General features: G+C 42.8%; 1 protein-coding gene across 8 annotated transcripts in view; it reads right to left on the bottom strand.

Annotated features, from left to right (window-relative positions):
* Nucleotides 1-18,305, bottom strand: part of ETV6 (ETS variant transcription factor 6) — a 245,865-nt gene that overhangs the window by 42,489 nt on the left and 185,071 nt on the right. For all 8 annotated transcript variants that reach the window (XM_054443721.2, XM_054443729.2, XM_054443723.2 and 5 more), the window contains one exon: nt 13,209-13,373. In XM_054443721.2, the coding sequence (XP_054299696.1) occupies nt 13,209-13,373 (165 nt within the window). The remainder of the gene's footprint in view (nt 1-13,208; nt 13,374-18,305) is intronic.

Here is an 18,305-nt window from a genome sequence, read left to right as displayed (position 1 = left end):
ATAGTTAGAAGCAGGCTTTTAATAGTTGAGTATCCTCTCTTCCCTCCACATTAGGTTTTGAACATTTTCCCACATTACTGAACTGCTTCAGTAGCTGCCTAACAATGGCAGGGAATTTAAACTATCCCAATTTATTGCTCTTATTTTTGTGACGATGTTCTTTTTACATCTATCTTAGCTTGCACTTCAGATTACTCGAAGAATTATGAAGTCATTAAGAACATTTGTAATGCTCCAATGACAACTCATAGATTCTTCATAGAAATTTTCCCTACAGAGAAAAATATGCCTTTTTAACCAATCTCAATCCTAGACGGGAAAAGAATAAACATGAAAAAAATTCACAAGTCCGGTTAGAGGTGGTAACTATTCAAGATACTCTATAAGGAACTGGCATGTTCTGGGATGCTTCCCTCCTTTAAAAATGCACACAGGCGTTGTTCCAAGGTTCCACAATCTCTAGAAAATCATCTAGAGATGTCAGGCCATTGCCAGAGGATGGCAGGGGCTGGGTTGAGCGGGTGCCTTTCTGTTCTGATATATTTGGTATTTGAAGTGTCCACAGAGTAATTAGCAAAAAAAAAAAAAAAAAAAAAACAACCCCAAAACCTGTCATGGTCTTGTCCCACCCCTTGACTTAGATCCAAGTTGAAAATGCAGGTGGGTGCCTCAGAACCCTTTGGGGGTGGGTGATTAATCTTTACAATATCACAGGCCTGTGACTGTCTCCTCATACCCTTCTCTACACACAGATATGCAGTCAGCAGTAATAACAAACAATGGGTCTTTGTCTCTAATTTTAGCGATTTTTTAAAACAGATATTTTAATTACCAACTTAAATTCAAGGCATATTTTGGGTTGAAGATATTGCTGTATTATTTTTTCTTTCAAGCTCAGCATGGACCTGAGAAATGTTCCATATTAATTTCTTTTTTTCTACAAACTCCCGCTCCTCTATCACTGATACTAAATAAAGCTCCACGGATACCCTATTCTAAGGGATTCCTGAGGGAACCTTGTGTTTTTGCCTTGACTTTGTTCCTACCTCTACCTTTGAAATTTGGTTGCTGTTAGTATAACTTTCTGCCACTACTTAGTATCATGACTAAATAAAGCAAAATACCTCAAAGAGCTGTAGACGCCATGTCACTTGGGTATTTTATTAAAAGGAGATGGGCAGGGAGACGCAGAGGTGTCCTGGACCAGACTTTTGAAACTGCTATGTATAAGGGAGAACCATGGCACACATGACTGCATTTGAGAGCTGAGAACGGCTTCGGAATTCATTGAATCCAAACCTAGTAGTCATGGTGATGTCTCTGATGAGGCGGGGATAAAGAGCCTGAAATACAGTCCTATTTTAATGATTCATATTTTAATCTCATACAAAAATAAGCCCCTAATCAACACTTTGTTTCTTTTGGTTTCGTGTAATGACTTCCTGAACTTTTGCTAATTTACATGGCCTCACACTTGCTGGGTTTTATCTATGTTTTTTTTTGGTAGTATGCGGAATAGAAAAATGAAAACATTGAAAAATGTGTTCCTGATGATTACTATTACTAAAAAAAAAAAAGGTCCAGTAATTAGTGTATCCATTTTGGAAGAGGAGGCCAGGATATATAAATTTAGTGCCTGTGAGGGTGTTCAGCTTGGTTCACTTAACCAGGCGGGCTGGTGTGGTGGTGGGAGGTGCTGACTGCAGAGGTGGGCACGGCTGCCTGGGTGGGAGTCCCAACTCCTGTGCACCAGGTGACCTTGAGCAAGTCCCTGAACTTCTCTGCAAAATGCAAATAATAACACCGACCTCCAGCATTTGCTATGAGGGTTAAAGGAAGGAAAGGTCAAGAAGCACCCAGAATAGGGTCTGGTGCACAAACTGCTCCCTGGACCCCTCTTGGTGGCTGCTTCTGGGCTTGGAGAAGCCCCCGGTGGGGTGGCTCAAACAAGGGCTGGAGAGCAGGCAGGTGACTTTTCCTTCTGTGTTTTCATGAGAAAGAAACTGAGGAAAGACAGCAGCATGGTGAAGAGGCCATGCTCTGGAGTCAGACTGGTGTCTCCTCAGGCATGCCCTTTAATGTCACTTGGCCTCAGTTTCGTCATCTATAAAATGGCAATGTTGATGGCATCTACCTTGTAGGATCGTTGTAACGATTCAATAAGGTGGTCTATGTAACGAGCTCATTATGGTGTGAGGCAAACAGGAAAAGCTCAGTAAACACTAGTCATTGATTTTACCACCACCACCACCACCACCACCAGGAACACTCCCATCATTACTATTCCTGATATTATTACAGTGGCTTAGGACAGGTGTGTAGATCTCTAAGGAGGTCTCGCGTGGAGAATAGAGGAGTATCTGGGTCACAGCCAACTTTATGTTCCCCTTCCAGAAAGGGTAAAGAAGGTTAACTGAGGTGACTCTCCCAGTCTTGGGTTCTCTGGTTGCCTCATCCTGACCTGGTGGGCTAAGCCTCTGGGGGGCTGACATGTGGTCTGCTGCACACCTCCCAGGCTTCTGCGTGGGCTCGCTTCAGCCTCCCATACTGACACTGGCCAAGGAAGCAGGGACAAAGGGGTTCTTCCCGAGTGTACAGGAGGAAGCAGGGGGAGGGGTGGGTCAAGTGGACTCGGCCAGTTTCCTACCTAGACCATAAGCCTATTATGAGACTTATAAGGTATCAGGAGTTATCGTAAATGCCATCCATGAGGAGGCTACCGGTGGAAGCATGGACCCGAGGTCCTGGGTACTGGGCCAGGAAAAAACTTAGTTCTAAGACCCAGGAGTGTGGCCTTATCTGAGTCAGTCCATGCAGACATGTTTCCTCAGCAACCAGGGGCTCAGTCAGGGAATGCGGCTGGCTCAGCAAAAACACGTCACCACCATGAGGACGGGGACCACTTGCTGTGCATGCACTGTGAGCATATGATTGGCAGCGACAGTGTGTCCCAATAATAACTTGGAATGTTAGACCTAGACAAGATTCTAGAGGTTTCCTAGATTGACTCAAACTTTGCTCACTAAGAGTCTCCCACCTCCCCTTCTCCCAGAAAGAAGTGGCTTTGGCTGGGTACTTCCAGTGATGGGTAGCCAGTCACGGTGTAAGCAAACCATTTTTGGACAGCTCTAGTTGATAGAAAATTTCTTTGCTGAGATGGAATCTGGCTTCCCCTGCAATCCCTGTACTTTGGTTCTTAGTTTTGGCTTCTGAAGTAACACAGAATATGTGTCTTGTCTATAACAGGTTGCTAAGTAAATGAAGACGGCCCTCCATCTTCTTTCATTTCCAGCGTCCCTTCATTCCTCGACACCCAGCCTGCTCTCTTGATGTATTCTTCAAATTTTCATATATGGAGGAGATCACATCTAAAAGGTGTTACTAACAAAAGAATCTGGTTAGGTGCTGTGCCTCACACCTATAATCCCAGCACTTTGGGAGGCAGAGGCAGGAGGATCACCTGAGCCCAGGAGTTTGAGACCAGCCTGGGTAATATAGTGAGATCCTCATCTCTACAAAAAATACAAAAATTAGTTGGGTGTGGTGATGCGCGCCTATTGTCCCAGCTACTTGGGAGGCTGAGGTGGGAGGACTGCTTGAGCCCAGGAGGTTGAGGCTGCAGTGAGCTGTGATCGCATCACTGTACTCCAGCCTGCATGACAGAGTGAGACCTTGTCTCAAACAAACAAACGAACAAACAACCCCAAAACAGTCTCTGGGATAAAGAATATATTTAAAAATGTTATATTTATTTGCCTACTGAAAATAAAGAGCATGCGCCACAGCAGTGTATATCTAACTTAGCTAATGGCTGAAATTCAAAGGGCATTTTTCAGAAAATTCTTAACCCATTTGATTTTTAATAAATCTTCCCTCTCTTCCCAGAAAAGAAACACAGTGACGAGTACTAACTAGTGTTTCTATTGTACTATTCAATGGAACCGAGCCCTACTGGTCAAAGAACCATGGTTTTCGCTGGTTCCTCCATCTAACTTCATGCATACATACAGTTCATGTAAACACACACATGTGCAGAGGTAGATGTGCCATGAAGCTAGTGAGCTTTGGGGCCCTTCACTTGTGCAGGTCCCTGGGAAGAGTTCTAGAAATATTCATATTGACCAAACAGTAAGCCTTGGGCCCATAAAATCTAGATATACTCCTGGGTGCATGCGCATGTGCACAAACACACACACACACACACACACACACACAGAGAGAAACAAAACACAGTTTTGCATTGGTGATCTTTACGTGAAAAGCCAGGCACGTTCTTTGAGAATCCTAAATTCCATTATTGTATTGCAATGTGTTTCAAATGGACAGGAGACAGCGAGTGAACAATACTGCTGCGACTTGGCCGATCAATCTTACTAATGTCTGAGGACCAAGAACATGCAAGATGCTGTTGAGGGGGGTTAAATTTATTTAAGTTACTTAATTTTAGAGGAAAGAATTTGGGCTCTGGAGCAAGGGAGTCCCAAGTTTGAATCTTGTTCCTCTATTTGTTCCTCTGTTTGTCAGCTGTATGCCCTTAGGGAAGCTATTTTTCGTCTCCGAGCCATAGTTCAGGGCTTAGTTCAATATTTTTGTGTGTAAAATGAGAACTATGCCACAGACTTGGCAGGGCTGTTATAAGGATTAAATGAGATGATACGTGCAGAGCACCAGCCCCACATCTGCCATCATAAACGCTCAATGGATGGTGTCTCTTGCAATTGTCATAAGCGTGAACAGATGTGTCTCACAAAATCTGGCAAAAAATGTTTTCTTTGTTTCAGTACTTTTGTATTTAAAGCACACGCGTAAGTTTTACAAAGTCACATTCATATGGATGGAATTTTTTTTCCCCAGTTGACATCATTTCATACAGACATTTCCAGTTTAGAGTTAGCTCTTACAGTCCCCATTTGCGGTCGTATTGCCAACTTCTTTTATTGGGTTTCTTCCCTTTAGCTTTTAAGCAGTTTCAAGTTTTTTTTCCTGTCCACATGTACATGCCCCTTGTCCCCATCCTCCCTGTTAGGTACTGCTCCTGTTTCTCTCCTCCCTTTACAGCCAAACTTTCCAGGGGAGCTGTCCAACACCATTCTCACCACTTCCTCACCTTTCATTCCGGTTCCCACTCCCACCTTTCTCCAATCTGCTTTTGTTCAGGTCACCTCCCTGTTGTCAAATCCAAAGGGCAATGGTTGGTACTTGGGGAACTGCCTGACTTCTCAACAACATCCTCACCAGCAATCTCTACTTTCCTTCTCTTAGAATACTCCATGGCTTCAGAGATTTCCACCTATCCTGGTTTTCCGCCTACTTCTCTGCTCTTCCTCCTTCTCCAGCCCTTCAATAGTAAGGTTCCCCAGGTCTCTCACCAGCCCTTCTTCTTGGGCAACCTCATCTACTCCCATGGCTTCAATCAGCTCATCTATGCTAAATCTACTCCAGCCTGGCACTTCTTCTGAACTCCAGAACCACATTCCGTGATCTCCTAAGTAATTCCTCCTGGAGGTCATATAGGCACCACACATTTGATGTGCCTAACACAAACATCTCTACAAATGAGATGGTGTTCCTTAGGTCAGCAAATGCTCAGATGATCAGACCAGAAACCTGGGAGTAATCGTTAAGTCCTCTCTTCTCATCTCACATGAAATTGGTCACCAAGACCTGCAGACTCTGCCTTTTATCTGTTTCTGGAACCACCTCCTCTCTCAGTGGGCCTCACCTTAGTTAATGTCACAACTATTGCTCGTAGACTGCAGCCCAACAGATGCCCCGCCTCCACTTTTCACCCCCGCACCTTGCCATGCCAATCCTCTGCCTGTAGTCCCAGCTACTCGGGAGGCTGAGGCAGGAGAATGGCGTGAACCCGGAAGGCGGACCTTGCAGTGAGCCGAGATCGTGCCACTGCACTCCAGCCTGGGCGACAGAGTGAGACTCCATCTCAAAAAAAAACAAAACAAACAAACAACAAAAAACAAATGGCTTCTACTTGTCTTCAAACAAACATGTAAAATCCTGAACATGACCTGCAGAGCCCTGCAAAATCTACTGAAGAAATAATCAGTGAGTGAGTGAATGAATGGCTGTGAGGCTACTGTGCATCCCGTGATATTTACCCTCCCCAAGTTTGTTTAGCTAGTCCTACACTGGGGGTGGTTGGGGAATTTCCAGTTTTTAACTACTATAAATAGAATTGTTAAGGGCATCTTTTTTTTTACCCACTCTTGGATGGTTTCCTTCGGCTATTTGCTTAGGAATAGAATTATCAGTGAAAGGGTATGATTAGTTTAAAAGTTCTTATTATACACTACTTGTTCTCAGAAGGCTGGAACCAATGTTTCGCATCATCTGCAATGCTACCTAGAGCCTCTCCCAGGGGGTTTTGCAACTTTTAACTTCTCAAGTTCAGTAGGTTTAAAGTAGAACTCTAACATTGTTAAAATCTGCATTCTTCAGGTGATGATTTGCTATATACATATCCTTACACGTAGATTATCTAAGTAACGCATTCTTTAATTTGCAAACAGCTCTCTCTTCTCTTTGATTTTTATTCAGAGGCTTCAGTTTCCTTCTGGCCATTTTTTTTTTTTTTTTAAAGTAAGAGTATGCCTGGTGTGGGAGAGGTACTTTTTAGATGTGTCAGAATGTTCTCTCTGTTGGGCCCTTTCTGCCTTTGATGGGTTCAGGATGAAGCCCTAAGCTTCGGTCCCTTAAGTTACATAATAAATTCAACAGTGAAAACACCAGTGCATAACATGCCCATTCCTGTAATGGGACTGCTTGGTTTTCTAACTCTGCTTGGTCCTAGTTTCTTTTTTCTTTTTCTTTTTTTTTTTTTTTCTGAGATGGAGTCTCACTCTGTTGCCCAGGCTGGAGTGCAATGGCATGATCTCGGCTCACTGCAACTTCCACCTCCTGGGTTCAAGCGATTCTCTTGCCTCAGCCTCCTGAGTAGCTGGGAATACAGGTGCGTGCCACCACGCCTGGCTAATTTTTTGTATTTTTGGTAGAGACGAGGTTTCACCATATTAGCCAGGATGGTCTCGATCTCCTGACCCCGTGATCTGCCCGCCTCGGCCTCCTGAAGTGCTGGGATTACAGGTGTGAGCCACTGCACCCAGCCTGGTCCTAGTTTCTAAGCATTCCATTCAATGCATTTTTGCAGGCCGATTGAATTAACCTTTTAATTTAATATGGAGTGCCTTCTGTGACCACAAAAGTAAATTAGTCTTTTACTTAGCAACAAATATTTGAAATTTGGTTTAATACTTATGTCTTATATACAGAGACCCTGAGAAAAAGGGAACAGGTTGTGGGAAAATTTAAGTATTATATTTAAGACAAGAATAAATCTATTAGAAAACAGATATAGTAAGACAATTACAGCTGGATATAGAATATAAGGTAAGATAAACAAAATAAGCTCTCAAGAAAACAGAACTTTATGAAATAAGTATGTGTTTAAAGGAAGCACTGTGCAGTTGGTTTTCCCTACATTACCATCACATCAACTTGTATGACCAATGTTTAGCGTCATCTGCAAGGCTACCTAGGTCTCTCCAACTTTTAACTTCTTATGTTTAGTAAGTTTAAAGTAGAAACCTAACATTGCTAAAACTTGCATTTTTCAAGTATATGACAGCAGGTTGGGTGCCCACCTCCATTTCACAAATGGGACAGGCAAAGGGCTAAGAAATAAAATGATGGCCGGGCGCGGTAGCTCATGCCTGTAATCCTAGCACTCTGGGATGCCAACGTGGGTAGATCACGAGGTCAACAGATTGAGATCATCCTGGCCAACATGGTGAAACCTCATTTCTACTAAAATGCAAAAATTAGCTGGGTGTTGTGGCACACACCTATAGTCCCAGCTACTCAGGAGGCTGAGGCAGGAGAATCGCTTGAACCCTGGAGGCGGAGGTTACAGTGAGCTGAGATCACAGCACTGCACTCCAGCCTGGTGACAGAGCGAGACTCCATCTAAAAAAAAAAAAGAAAAGAAATAAAATGACTTTCATGTAAGTGACCTATCGAAGCATTTCTCCGACGTGTGATACACTTTTTTTTTTTTTTTGGCTTGCTCAAAGACACAGTAAAGAGCCAACTCTGGTGTCTTCAGACAAGGGTCATGCCTGCTACAACTCCCACATTTCTGGGCTACAATTTCCCTTCTGTGACCTATATCCTTGGATGCTCTGACTGAATACTAAAACAGCCAGTTGACACAGCCCTTCAATCTGGCAAACCTACCATTGCTTAATAGAAATTAATAGGCCAATTTTGATTCAAGAAATACTATGTAAAGACCAGTATTTTCAGTTTAACTTTGAAAGAAAATTTTACTATATTTGAAAAATATAAGCAAAGCATATTTCCAAAGACAAAGGTTCTGGTGGGTTGGAAAGGGAAGAAACAATTTGCAAAATCACACTCTAGTATATGAAAAGACTGCAGATTTTAGTCTACTAAAATCCTCAATATATTTAGCAAATCCCCAATACAGTTTTGCTGAATTGAAGGAACTCTGAACATATGTTTCTTTCTCTTTTTTAGCATTGATAGCAAGTGAGTGTAACATGAATTAAATTGATAATAACTTGTGGGTTTCCTTGTTCAGAGAAAATAATGGGCACCTAAATCCATTCCACCTGAATGTCATGCAATGGATAACCCTAAGTAAGGGTTAATATAAATGCCAACCTTGTCTGTTCCTTCCTGTCAATGTGTTTTCTCAGAGTCTCAAAGTAGTCAAGTAATCAAATACCTCTCTGAATTTAAATCACTTCAGAACCAGTTAATGTGATAACTAGTAGCCCCAGGTCTTTGTAAAATTATTCTGTCCAGGTGAAGTTTTATAAAATTGGGATCCCTTCCATTTATTCTTTAACTTTACAAATGTTATAAATTTGTCATCTGTTATATCCTCCAACTGGGAGACTATTCCAAAGAAAATATCCCATTTGTCTTCAACCTTGAAATCTTCTGGTTAGAGACCATATAATTATTTAAAGCACATTGCAAATGTTCCCTGCTTTATCCTAAGGGTTGAAAATGGAGGATTCTTGTCCTGGAAGTAGATGCGATAAATGTAATTTGTTAAGCTGGTCAAAGAATATGGCATTCAGGGAGTCTACTGTATTTGACTTAAGGTATAATCGTATTTCAGGTAATTATAACTCATTGAGTCAAGTGCTCTCCTCTCTACATTGGAGAGTTGTGTTAAGGCATGTTGTTTCCATATATAGAGAGCACAGATAGCTACATTGTTTGCTAGAAACTTAACACTGTTTCAGTGTTGAAGTTGGGCTGAACTGTTAAGAATGGAAGGGAGCTTAGGATCCATGTGGTGAGAACTGCATTTTGTGGATGAGGAAAATAAGGCCAAGTGAAGTGATGTGATTTGTGAAGGGCCAGGTGTAGAAGCCAGGTCTGAGGACTTTCACTACACCAAACTGCTAAAGCAGAAAGCCCATGTCAGAAGAAACAGTGGCAAATGTTACATCTGGACAATAAACAGGATTTTCAATCTAGATCTTGCCCCTGCCTAAGGAGAATGCCTGTGGCCTTCCTCCTCTTGCTGAGTGACCCCTTCTTAAGATGGGTCTTCTCAACTCCAACTTAGTTGTCTTATAAACCCATTCACAATACTCCTGTGTTCTGTGATAAGTTTCCCTACAGGCCCTGCTGGCAGGCATCACCTTGAAATTCTGTCCACGGCTTTCTAGTGGGTGCCTTAATTAAATTACCTTCAGTATAAATTTATCTTTATCCCCAGCTCATAAAATTCTACATAATGGAGATGATGTATGATGCTCACATCTATTATTCCCAGCTCTGGCCTGCCTCTTGTTTTAGATGTACAACTGCAGATCAGGACAAGTCTTCTTGAATATCCTGGCATTGCTTGCTCAAAAATGAACTCTTACCACTATTTCCAAGTCAGCTCCCCATCTTAGCTAGCCACTTTGTGCCTGAGTATTATTTTGATCTCAATGATCCAGTCTGGGCTTCACTGCCTCCCATTAGGATCACAGCAAGGACACTCTAACTAGCTTTCCTGCTTTAAGTAAGCCAATGAATCTACCCTGTGCACTGATGGCAAATGTCTGCTGCAAAAAGAGCTCCAATCATATTTCCCTAATCAAAACTTGCCAGTGGTTTCCAATTACCTGTAAAATAAAATCCAAACTTCTTAACCTGGGTAATCTCAAACTGGGTCATCATTCAACCTGCATCTGTTGAGTGCCACCTGGAAGCCATGCCCTGGTGTTAGGTACTGGAGACTTGGCGGCTTAACAGAACACAATCACTGCCCACATTGAACTTTCCACTCTAGAGGAGGGATCCGGAGTAGCAAACAATCAGCAAACAATGTATAACACTGTGTGTGTGTGTGTGTGTGTGTATGTGTGTGTGTGTGTATCTGTGTCAAGGGCCATGACAGAGGTAAAGAATGCTCTAAGATAAAGGAGGAACAGCAGCTAGCCCAGACGGAGGTAGAACAAGATGGGAGAAAGGAAAGTGGAGTAGAATTAGGGAAGTAGGGATGGGAGTCAAGAGAAGCCTTCCAGGAGACAGTCCACCAGTTTGAAACGTGAGGAGGCAATCAGACAAGCCGGAGAGGCATGGTGAGTGATGTTCGACCATGTTTCAAAGGGAACGTGCAGTCTTGTCTCTGAATTCCTCTTCCATGTACACCGGCCTACATCTCTTTCTTAACACACTTCCTCATCTCCTTCTTGTTTGCCTTTCAAAGTTTTCAAAGTCAGGCTCCATTACCTTGTCTATGAGGTTTGTTTGACAATCCAGCTAGAAATGGCCCCTCTAATCTCTGAACTCCCTTAGCCTGTACCTGTGTACCTCTGGCATAGAGCTGCTTGGTTAATACTCATGGAATGAATTTCTATTGCCACCTCCTAACTGATCTATATAGCACCTCACATCCATTCTAGTGCATCAGGCTTATCAGGCCTTCGTGCCTTTTCTGCCTCTTCTACTCATCAGGTGGGCATTCTCACCATCACCCAAATACACTTGGTGATGCTGTTCCAATTACCCTCTGCCTACTCAATCCCACCCATTCTTCATGGTCCAAACCAACTCCCTTCCTTCTCTCCCGAGACCCATGCTACTCTGCTCTCTCCCTCCTCCAGCCTTCTTTGGCCTTTAGATCAATGCAATCCTGCCTCTAACTGGACAGTAACTTCCTCGAGAGCAGCACCATCTTCCACACGGCCCACCTGACAAAGACTTGACAAAGTGGCAAGGAACTGCGGACAGATTTTCACGTATCTTTGTTCATAGCTTTGAGCAGAGAGAACCCAGTTTCACAAATAACGCTGAGAGGTCACTGTGGAGGAAAATAAACCAGCTATAAAAAGGTGCACCTGAGATAGGATGAAGGGGAAATTTATGAAGACTTGGGAGGAAAGCTTGCCCAAGGTCCAAGTCAAATCATGTCAAACCCCACCACTGTATTTTCCTTTGTTTGCTTTACATGAATGGTTTCATTGGAACACAAAGAGGTAGGGATTTTTCCTCCAGATATATAATGTTGCCTCTTTGAGTATAATATCTCTGAATTTCCACTGGAATAGAAAAGGGAAGTATTTTGTAATAAATTCAAAATAACTATTTAGGATAGTTTTATTTATTTATCTGGTTGTTTTATAGTTTTCTTATTGTGAGATTACATAAAGAATTGATGATCTGAGACAAAATGTTTCAGGTATGTTTGTGTCCCTTCTAAATTACTCGTTTTTGAAGATACAAACTTTCAAGTTTCAATAACATCTCTACTTTTGGGGAACTTCTTTAGCATTTCTTCATATAAACGGTCTGTGGCAACTGGGAAGAACAGGGGAGATACGGGTGCTGGGGCTTTATCTCATCTCCTGTAATGAGGGACGTTTCCTCATGACGGTTAGTTTATTAACTTCTGGCAGGTCTCCAGGAGTAAATAAAGGTTGAACGTAGTTAGGGACTATGCCAAGACCTTCTGCAGGATCCTCGCCCTTTGTCAAGTTACATCAGAGTCGAGGTCTGCAGTGGGATTCAGTAAAAGGAGGGCCTTGAGTACTTCAGTAATTAATCCCACAAGAGGCATAAACCTGAGACCACAGTTCCCCTTTGACATATGTAGTAGTTCCCAGACAGGTACCTTCTAAATATCCACAGGGTTTAGGAAATGAAACTGAGACAAATCTTTGAAGCCTTATCCACATGAGCAATACACTTTGCAGGCAGAGATGCTTGTTACTGAATTGAAATCTTCTAATGCATTCTCAGGAGCCCTTGATTAGACAAGCTTTCTGAGTCAGATGAGCCTGAGGAGACCTCTGCTTGTATTTTTTAGGATTTCTACAGGCTACAAGATGCATTACCTCAAACAAGTTCTACTTCTAAGGGAAACCACTTGAAGCCTTTCTAAACTGGCCTTGGCTACTAGGATCTCCCATTTCCCAGTCTTTATCTGCAGTTCCCCCATTTCTATTTTCTTTTCTAGCCCTTCTATGTCCTTCTCCTTCCTCTCTTTGTTTTCGTTTGAGCAGTCACAGCCTGCACTCACTCTCAGCTATCTCTTTTAGAGAGTCAAAAGGCCAGAATGGCATTTTTTTTTTTTTTTTTCTGAGACAGGTTCTCGCTCTGTCACCTGGGCTGGAGTGCAGTGGTGCAATCTCAGCTCACTGCAGCCTCCACCTCTTTGGCCCAAGCAATCCTCCCACCTCAGCCTCTTGAGTAGCTGGGACTACAGGTGTGCACCACCACACTCAGCTAATTTTTAAAATTTCTGTAGAGATGAGGTTTTGCCACATTGCCCAGGCTGGTCTCAAACTCCTGGACTCAAGCAATTCACCCTCCTCGGCCTCCCAAAGTGCTGGGATTACAGGAGTGAGCCACCATGGCCAGCCTTCTTCTTTTTCTTCTTAGTGGCACAGTTAGAGCCTTTAAGTTCCAGTGTATGTAGGACTAAACTGGGTTCCTCTTCCTAAGCTTAAAATTCTCCCTCTTGGTCTGTAAACACTTCCTCTTCTTCCCGCAAACTGCCTCATGCCAGCATAATCTTCCTTCAACTTCCTTCCATCGTCATCCCTTCCTTGTGATGACTCACTGTTGGGATTTCTTGGGCCGGGTGAGGGATGGTAAAGACCAACCACTAACTAACAGCCTTCCCAAGTTGAGCATATGCCAAGAGTCCAGACTCTCACCTGAATGAGGAGATCGATAGCGAAAGTCCTCTTTGGTCAGCAGCAGGAGAGCTTTGCCATTCATTTCAAACGTGTTGCTGTCAATTGGCCTTAAAGAAAACTCATTTTCAGCCCACTTGAGCCACTGGGCTACGTCATCCCTGCTCCAGTAAATTGGCTGCAAGCCTGTTGGAGAGAGCATGAGGCAGAAAGAGAGAAAGGTCTTGTCAGTTAGACAGCTGGAATAAAGGGAGAAGCTCTCTGAATAGTTAACGAAATGAGTCTCCACATCTCAAGAGCCCTTATGTTCAACCCTGAGTCCCCTCTCCAGCCCTTGTTTGAGCCACCCCACTGGGGGCTTCTCCAAGCCCAGAAGCAGCCTCCAAGAGGAGTCCAGGGAGCAGTTTGTGCACCAAACCCTACTCTGGGGTGTGCTGTCAGATTAACTTTTTATTTAGAGGCAAAATGAGAAAAAGATCCTTTATGTGTTTAAGGGATGGTAGGTCTCAGAGACCTGCCCTTCCTTGCCCAGTTCCAGGGGCTGTTCCAGGGTGCCCACGGCACCCATAGGGGCTCAGAACTATGACACGTGTCAGTGTGGTTGGAGGGTCCTCAGATTCAGAGCTGATCTGATTGCAGCCCAGCGTCCTTCTGAAGAAAGAATGTTCCAGAGCTGAGCTTGACCTTCCAGAGCTGCCAAATAATGAAATGTTCCCTGAAACTTCTTCCAGGAAGAGCAATTCACTCAGCCTCTGGGAAACCATCAGGCTGGCCTCTGAGAATAAGAGGGCAAGGTAAGGATAAAAGGTCTTCTGCCTTTTTATTCTACTCACTGACATTAGAGCTTCCTGGTGGGGTGGTACTTGAACTCCGAGTAGGAACCCAGTGCGCAGGAGGAGGGTACAGAGCAGGGGCTGAGAGGCTGGCTCAGGTTGGCTCTCTGGGAGCCTGACTGTAAGTCTATAGTTTTATTTTATTTTGCTGCTGTGAGAAATCTTTGATAAGTTAGAACAGTGGTTCTCAAAATGTGATCTTGGGACCCATCAGGGTTCCCGAGACCTTTGTAGGGTGCCTATGAAGTAAAACATCTTATCATAACAATATTAATTATTTGCCTTTTTCGCTCTCATTCTTTCTTAGGTGGAATGTTCTAGAAGGCATATAACATGTGACCTTGCAACAGATTGAATGCAGAAACAGAGATGGGAGTCCAGCCATCTTCCATTAAGCCAGATTTTAAGAGACTTTCAAAAATTTATAACAATGCTACTCTTCTCACAAATTATTTTTGGTTTGGGAAAATATATTTTAAAATGTTTGCATTAATGTAGAGTTGGCTTACTATTTTACTTGCTAAATTCATAAAAATTTTGTAAATACCCAGGTTTAATTTATATAATAATATGGTAACTACAGATAACTATAACCCATATAAGCAAAAGCTCTTTGGGGTCTCCATTAATTTTTAAGAATCAAAAGGAGACATGAGACCAAATTTAAGAACTGCTGGGTCAGAAGAAGCTAGATGTTCAATGGATCTTCATTCTCTAAAATCACATGGTGTGAATCAATAGTTCAAATAGTTCAAATAGAGCAATGGCATCAGTGTTGCTAAGAGGAGCTTCCGTCTCTCACTATAAGTTACTTAAACTTGCTAAGAAGACTTCACAAGTGTGTTATAAAAGTGTCCCTCAGTTTGATCCTGGAAAAAATTACCTTTCATCCTAAACCAGGCATGCCAAAGAACAATCTGGTGTGCTATATGGGGCTGCTCTTCCTACCTGCTGAAGTGGGGAACAAACAGCTCAAATGCCCTGGAGAATGTCCAGGGCCTCTGGGCATGATTGTCTTCCAAGCGGCTCCTTTGCAAAGTGTAGTTTTGAGGAATGGTAGTTGGTTTCCTCTAAACCTGTGGAAGTCCCCTCAAAACCAAAACCCCTTTTTTGTAGTGCACCAAAAGAAGGACTACTGGGCACTGGAAATCATTAGAGATGAGCATTTAAGAGTTTTTTTCTTGGTGTTTTTAGGATGATTTTTTTTTTCACATGGAAACAAATTAGAATTTCAAATAATAATTTATGGTGCGTTACTGCTTTATGATCTTTAGAATAAAATACAGCCACTAAAGGTTTTTGTTTTTGACTCCTGACTGGCCAGAAAGTGATGCCTATTAAAAACAGTCCATGGATATGGGAAGTACCAGCTCTCTCCAATGACCTTGAAAACACGTATCTAGAATCACAGGGAGGTGGGAGTGGCAGTGATGGTTACTCAGCAAAATCTCAATTTTTGAACTGATAAAAACCTTAAACCTAACTCCTTACTGTCAATGCTGTCACCTTTGAACAAGAATGGCACTGTGATTTGTTATTATGGACCTTCCTCTCCTTCACACAGGGAGTTCCCATTAGGGGACACATGTGAAGGTCTGGTTCCTTGGGCCTAGGAAGGTGCCTGGAGGTGAGAGGTCCAGAGAGCAGAAGATGCTCAGGCAGAAACAGGAAAAAGTACAGGGTGGCTTATTGGAAACATGGGCCCCAAAGCAAATACAGAACTGAATCCCGCTTGGGAGGGGAAATGAGAGTAAAATGCTGAAGTTTCTGCAGAGGACACACTGCAATGGAGGAAGGTGGGTGAGAAGGGGGTGGGGGATGCAAGTAGTAATTTGAGGTTCTTTATATTCTATGGAAGAAAATACTCATGAGTAATCTTTTCCCTAAATACAAGAAGAGTCACACTCCAAACAGCTCTGCCGGTTAAGCACAACAGTTTCTCTTTTCACTTCCCATTAACGTCTCCCACAGCCCAGTCACTGAAGCAACCAGGGCCACCGTGTGGAAACCCCCTCACCAGGAACCGACGCGAATGCCCTGGGCTTATGTACAAGAGGAACCCAGCAAGTTACAGGGGAGACTGCGGCGATCCCAGCAGTCATACAAAAGTGATCTTGACAGAGCAAGCCACCTGCTCGAGGCCACTCAATACATTTATCAGCGTCGCTGCTCTTCCTTTAGCATAAAGAGAGAAGTAGGTGGACACGTTCACCGAACTGGAAAGAGGCTGGATAAACTTTGGTGTTCAAAGTCAAGTCCTACTGTTATTTCCTTTTTAATTCAATAGAATAAAAAGGTTGTGGTGTAGAATTGAGGGCGGAAAAAGCCCCTTTTCCTTAAACCTAAAGCCCTTAAGACCTTGTGTGTTAGAGTGTCTAAATGGAATAGAGCCTTGCACCTGGAGGCAATTCTAATCAGGCTGATTTAATTTACTTAATAGTCATTTACTAAGCACTACTATGCACCTAGTACTGCTCTAAGCACTTTATATGAGTAGACATTAGCTCATTCAACTGCATGCTCACACAACCCTATGATAGGGATTCAGATTAGGAAACTGAGGCCCAATGCATTTAAGGGACTTGCCCAAGGTCACATAACCCTAGTAATGAGAGAAGTGGAGATCTGAACCCAGGCAATCTGGTTCCAGAACCTGTGCTCTTATCCATCACACTGCACTTCAACATGCATGTCCCATCCAGATCCAGAATTGAGACTGGTTTTGAACATCCATTAGAGATTCAAAAAAGACTGAGTGAATTGACTCCTACCCATCCAAGACTTAGATCCTTGGAGACTTTCTCAAATTATCAACAGACTAAAAATATAGCCAAAAAATCTGTAGATCCCTGGAGAAGTAGATTTATAAATGGGAAAAGGAGGGAGGTGTAGGTGGGACTCTGCTTTTAATGCATCCAGGAATAAAGTCCTCCCTTCACAGGCTACTTGCTCCCAGGCACTCATGGGTGCTTGGTCTTGAGAGTCTTACACGGCTCACAGCTGCAAATGGAACAGAGAAGCTGCAAGGGCAGAATGAGGGAGGCACATACATAACTTGCTTTATTTACGGCCATCTCTTGCAACTTTAATTCAACAAAGTCAAAGAATATAGATGTTAATGATGATTAGGAAAAGGAAAAAAAGGAGAGAAGGAGAGAGACTATTACTCTGCACCTATATTGTACTATTCCCTGTGCACATAGCGTGCCTCTTGAGGGCCATTTCCTAAGATCAGCATTTTTAATGCCAATTAGTTTCAGAGAATATTTGAAAAGAATTTTGTACAGAGAAAGTGAACTGCTGTGATTAAGAAAGTTACTAAAAATTCTACTGGACTTCTCCCCTCTCCCGAGTAGGTCAAGTATATGGTGTCATATCCTTCAGTGACACACCCAGGCCCTTAAACTTACTTCTAATATTTCTTCAATTCCATGCTTTAACGGGTAGCCGCATTCATCAGTACATTTTGACCCTGTTTCAGACTTTCTGAGATGTTCTTAAACTAATGATGAAAAACATGTTGGGAGACAGGAGCCTGGATTTTATTCCCAGATCTGCCGTGAATTAACATTTGATTCTGGGCAGGCTACTCAGCTTCTCTGTGGCTCAGTGACTTCATGTGTAAAATGACGGGCTTAGAGTATGTGATCTCTGTTCCCTTCAGGGTTTAATGTAGTCAGTATACTCCTATTTAATTTGAATCCAAAAAAACAAAGAATACAGATACAGCCAGGATCTTTTTCTACAGAATTACTCCATGGCCGTGACCCTGAGATTCTGTAACTTCCTGAAGGATCTTCTGAATCACAGAAGACAGACTAATGCCTAAGAGTGTTTCATTATATTCTAATTCTTGGAAAAGTTATAACCTAGCTATGGCAATAATCAACACAACTGCTTGCATCGGGGTAGTACTGCAGAGTTGATAAGGTGCTTTCATACATATTACCTCATGCAATTCTCACAAAAGCCCAGTGAAGTCTGTTGCATTCTCATTTCAGTTTAATAGATAGAAAACACAGGGCTGAGTCATCAGGTGATTTTATTGATTTGAGCAACACTCAGTTCAAGCTTTTCTGCTACAGTAGCCATTCAGCAAAACCACTCTTTATCCAAACTTTCTGTATAAACAGGAATTTGCTCTAGGTTCTACGTGCTGGAGACAGAATCATAAAATGTGAAAGATGGAAGCTGAAGCCTGGAAGTTAAGAGACCGACTTAGGATCAACCTGCCCCTGATCCCCCGACTTTTCCCAACATCCCATGTTGTCTCATAACTTGATTC

The sequence above is a fragment of the Pongo pygmaeus genome, chromosome 10, assembly GCF_028885625.2.
Source record: "Pongo pygmaeus isolate AG05252 chromosome 10, NHGRI_mPonPyg2-v2.0_pri, whole genome shotgun sequence".
In the NCBI taxonomy this organism is placed as follows: domain Eukaryota; kingdom Metazoa; phylum Chordata; class Mammalia; order Primates; family Hominidae; genus Pongo; species Pongo pygmaeus.
The sequence above is the reverse complement of the archived record's forward strand: the minus strand, read 5'-3'. Positions and strand labels throughout refer to the sequence as shown.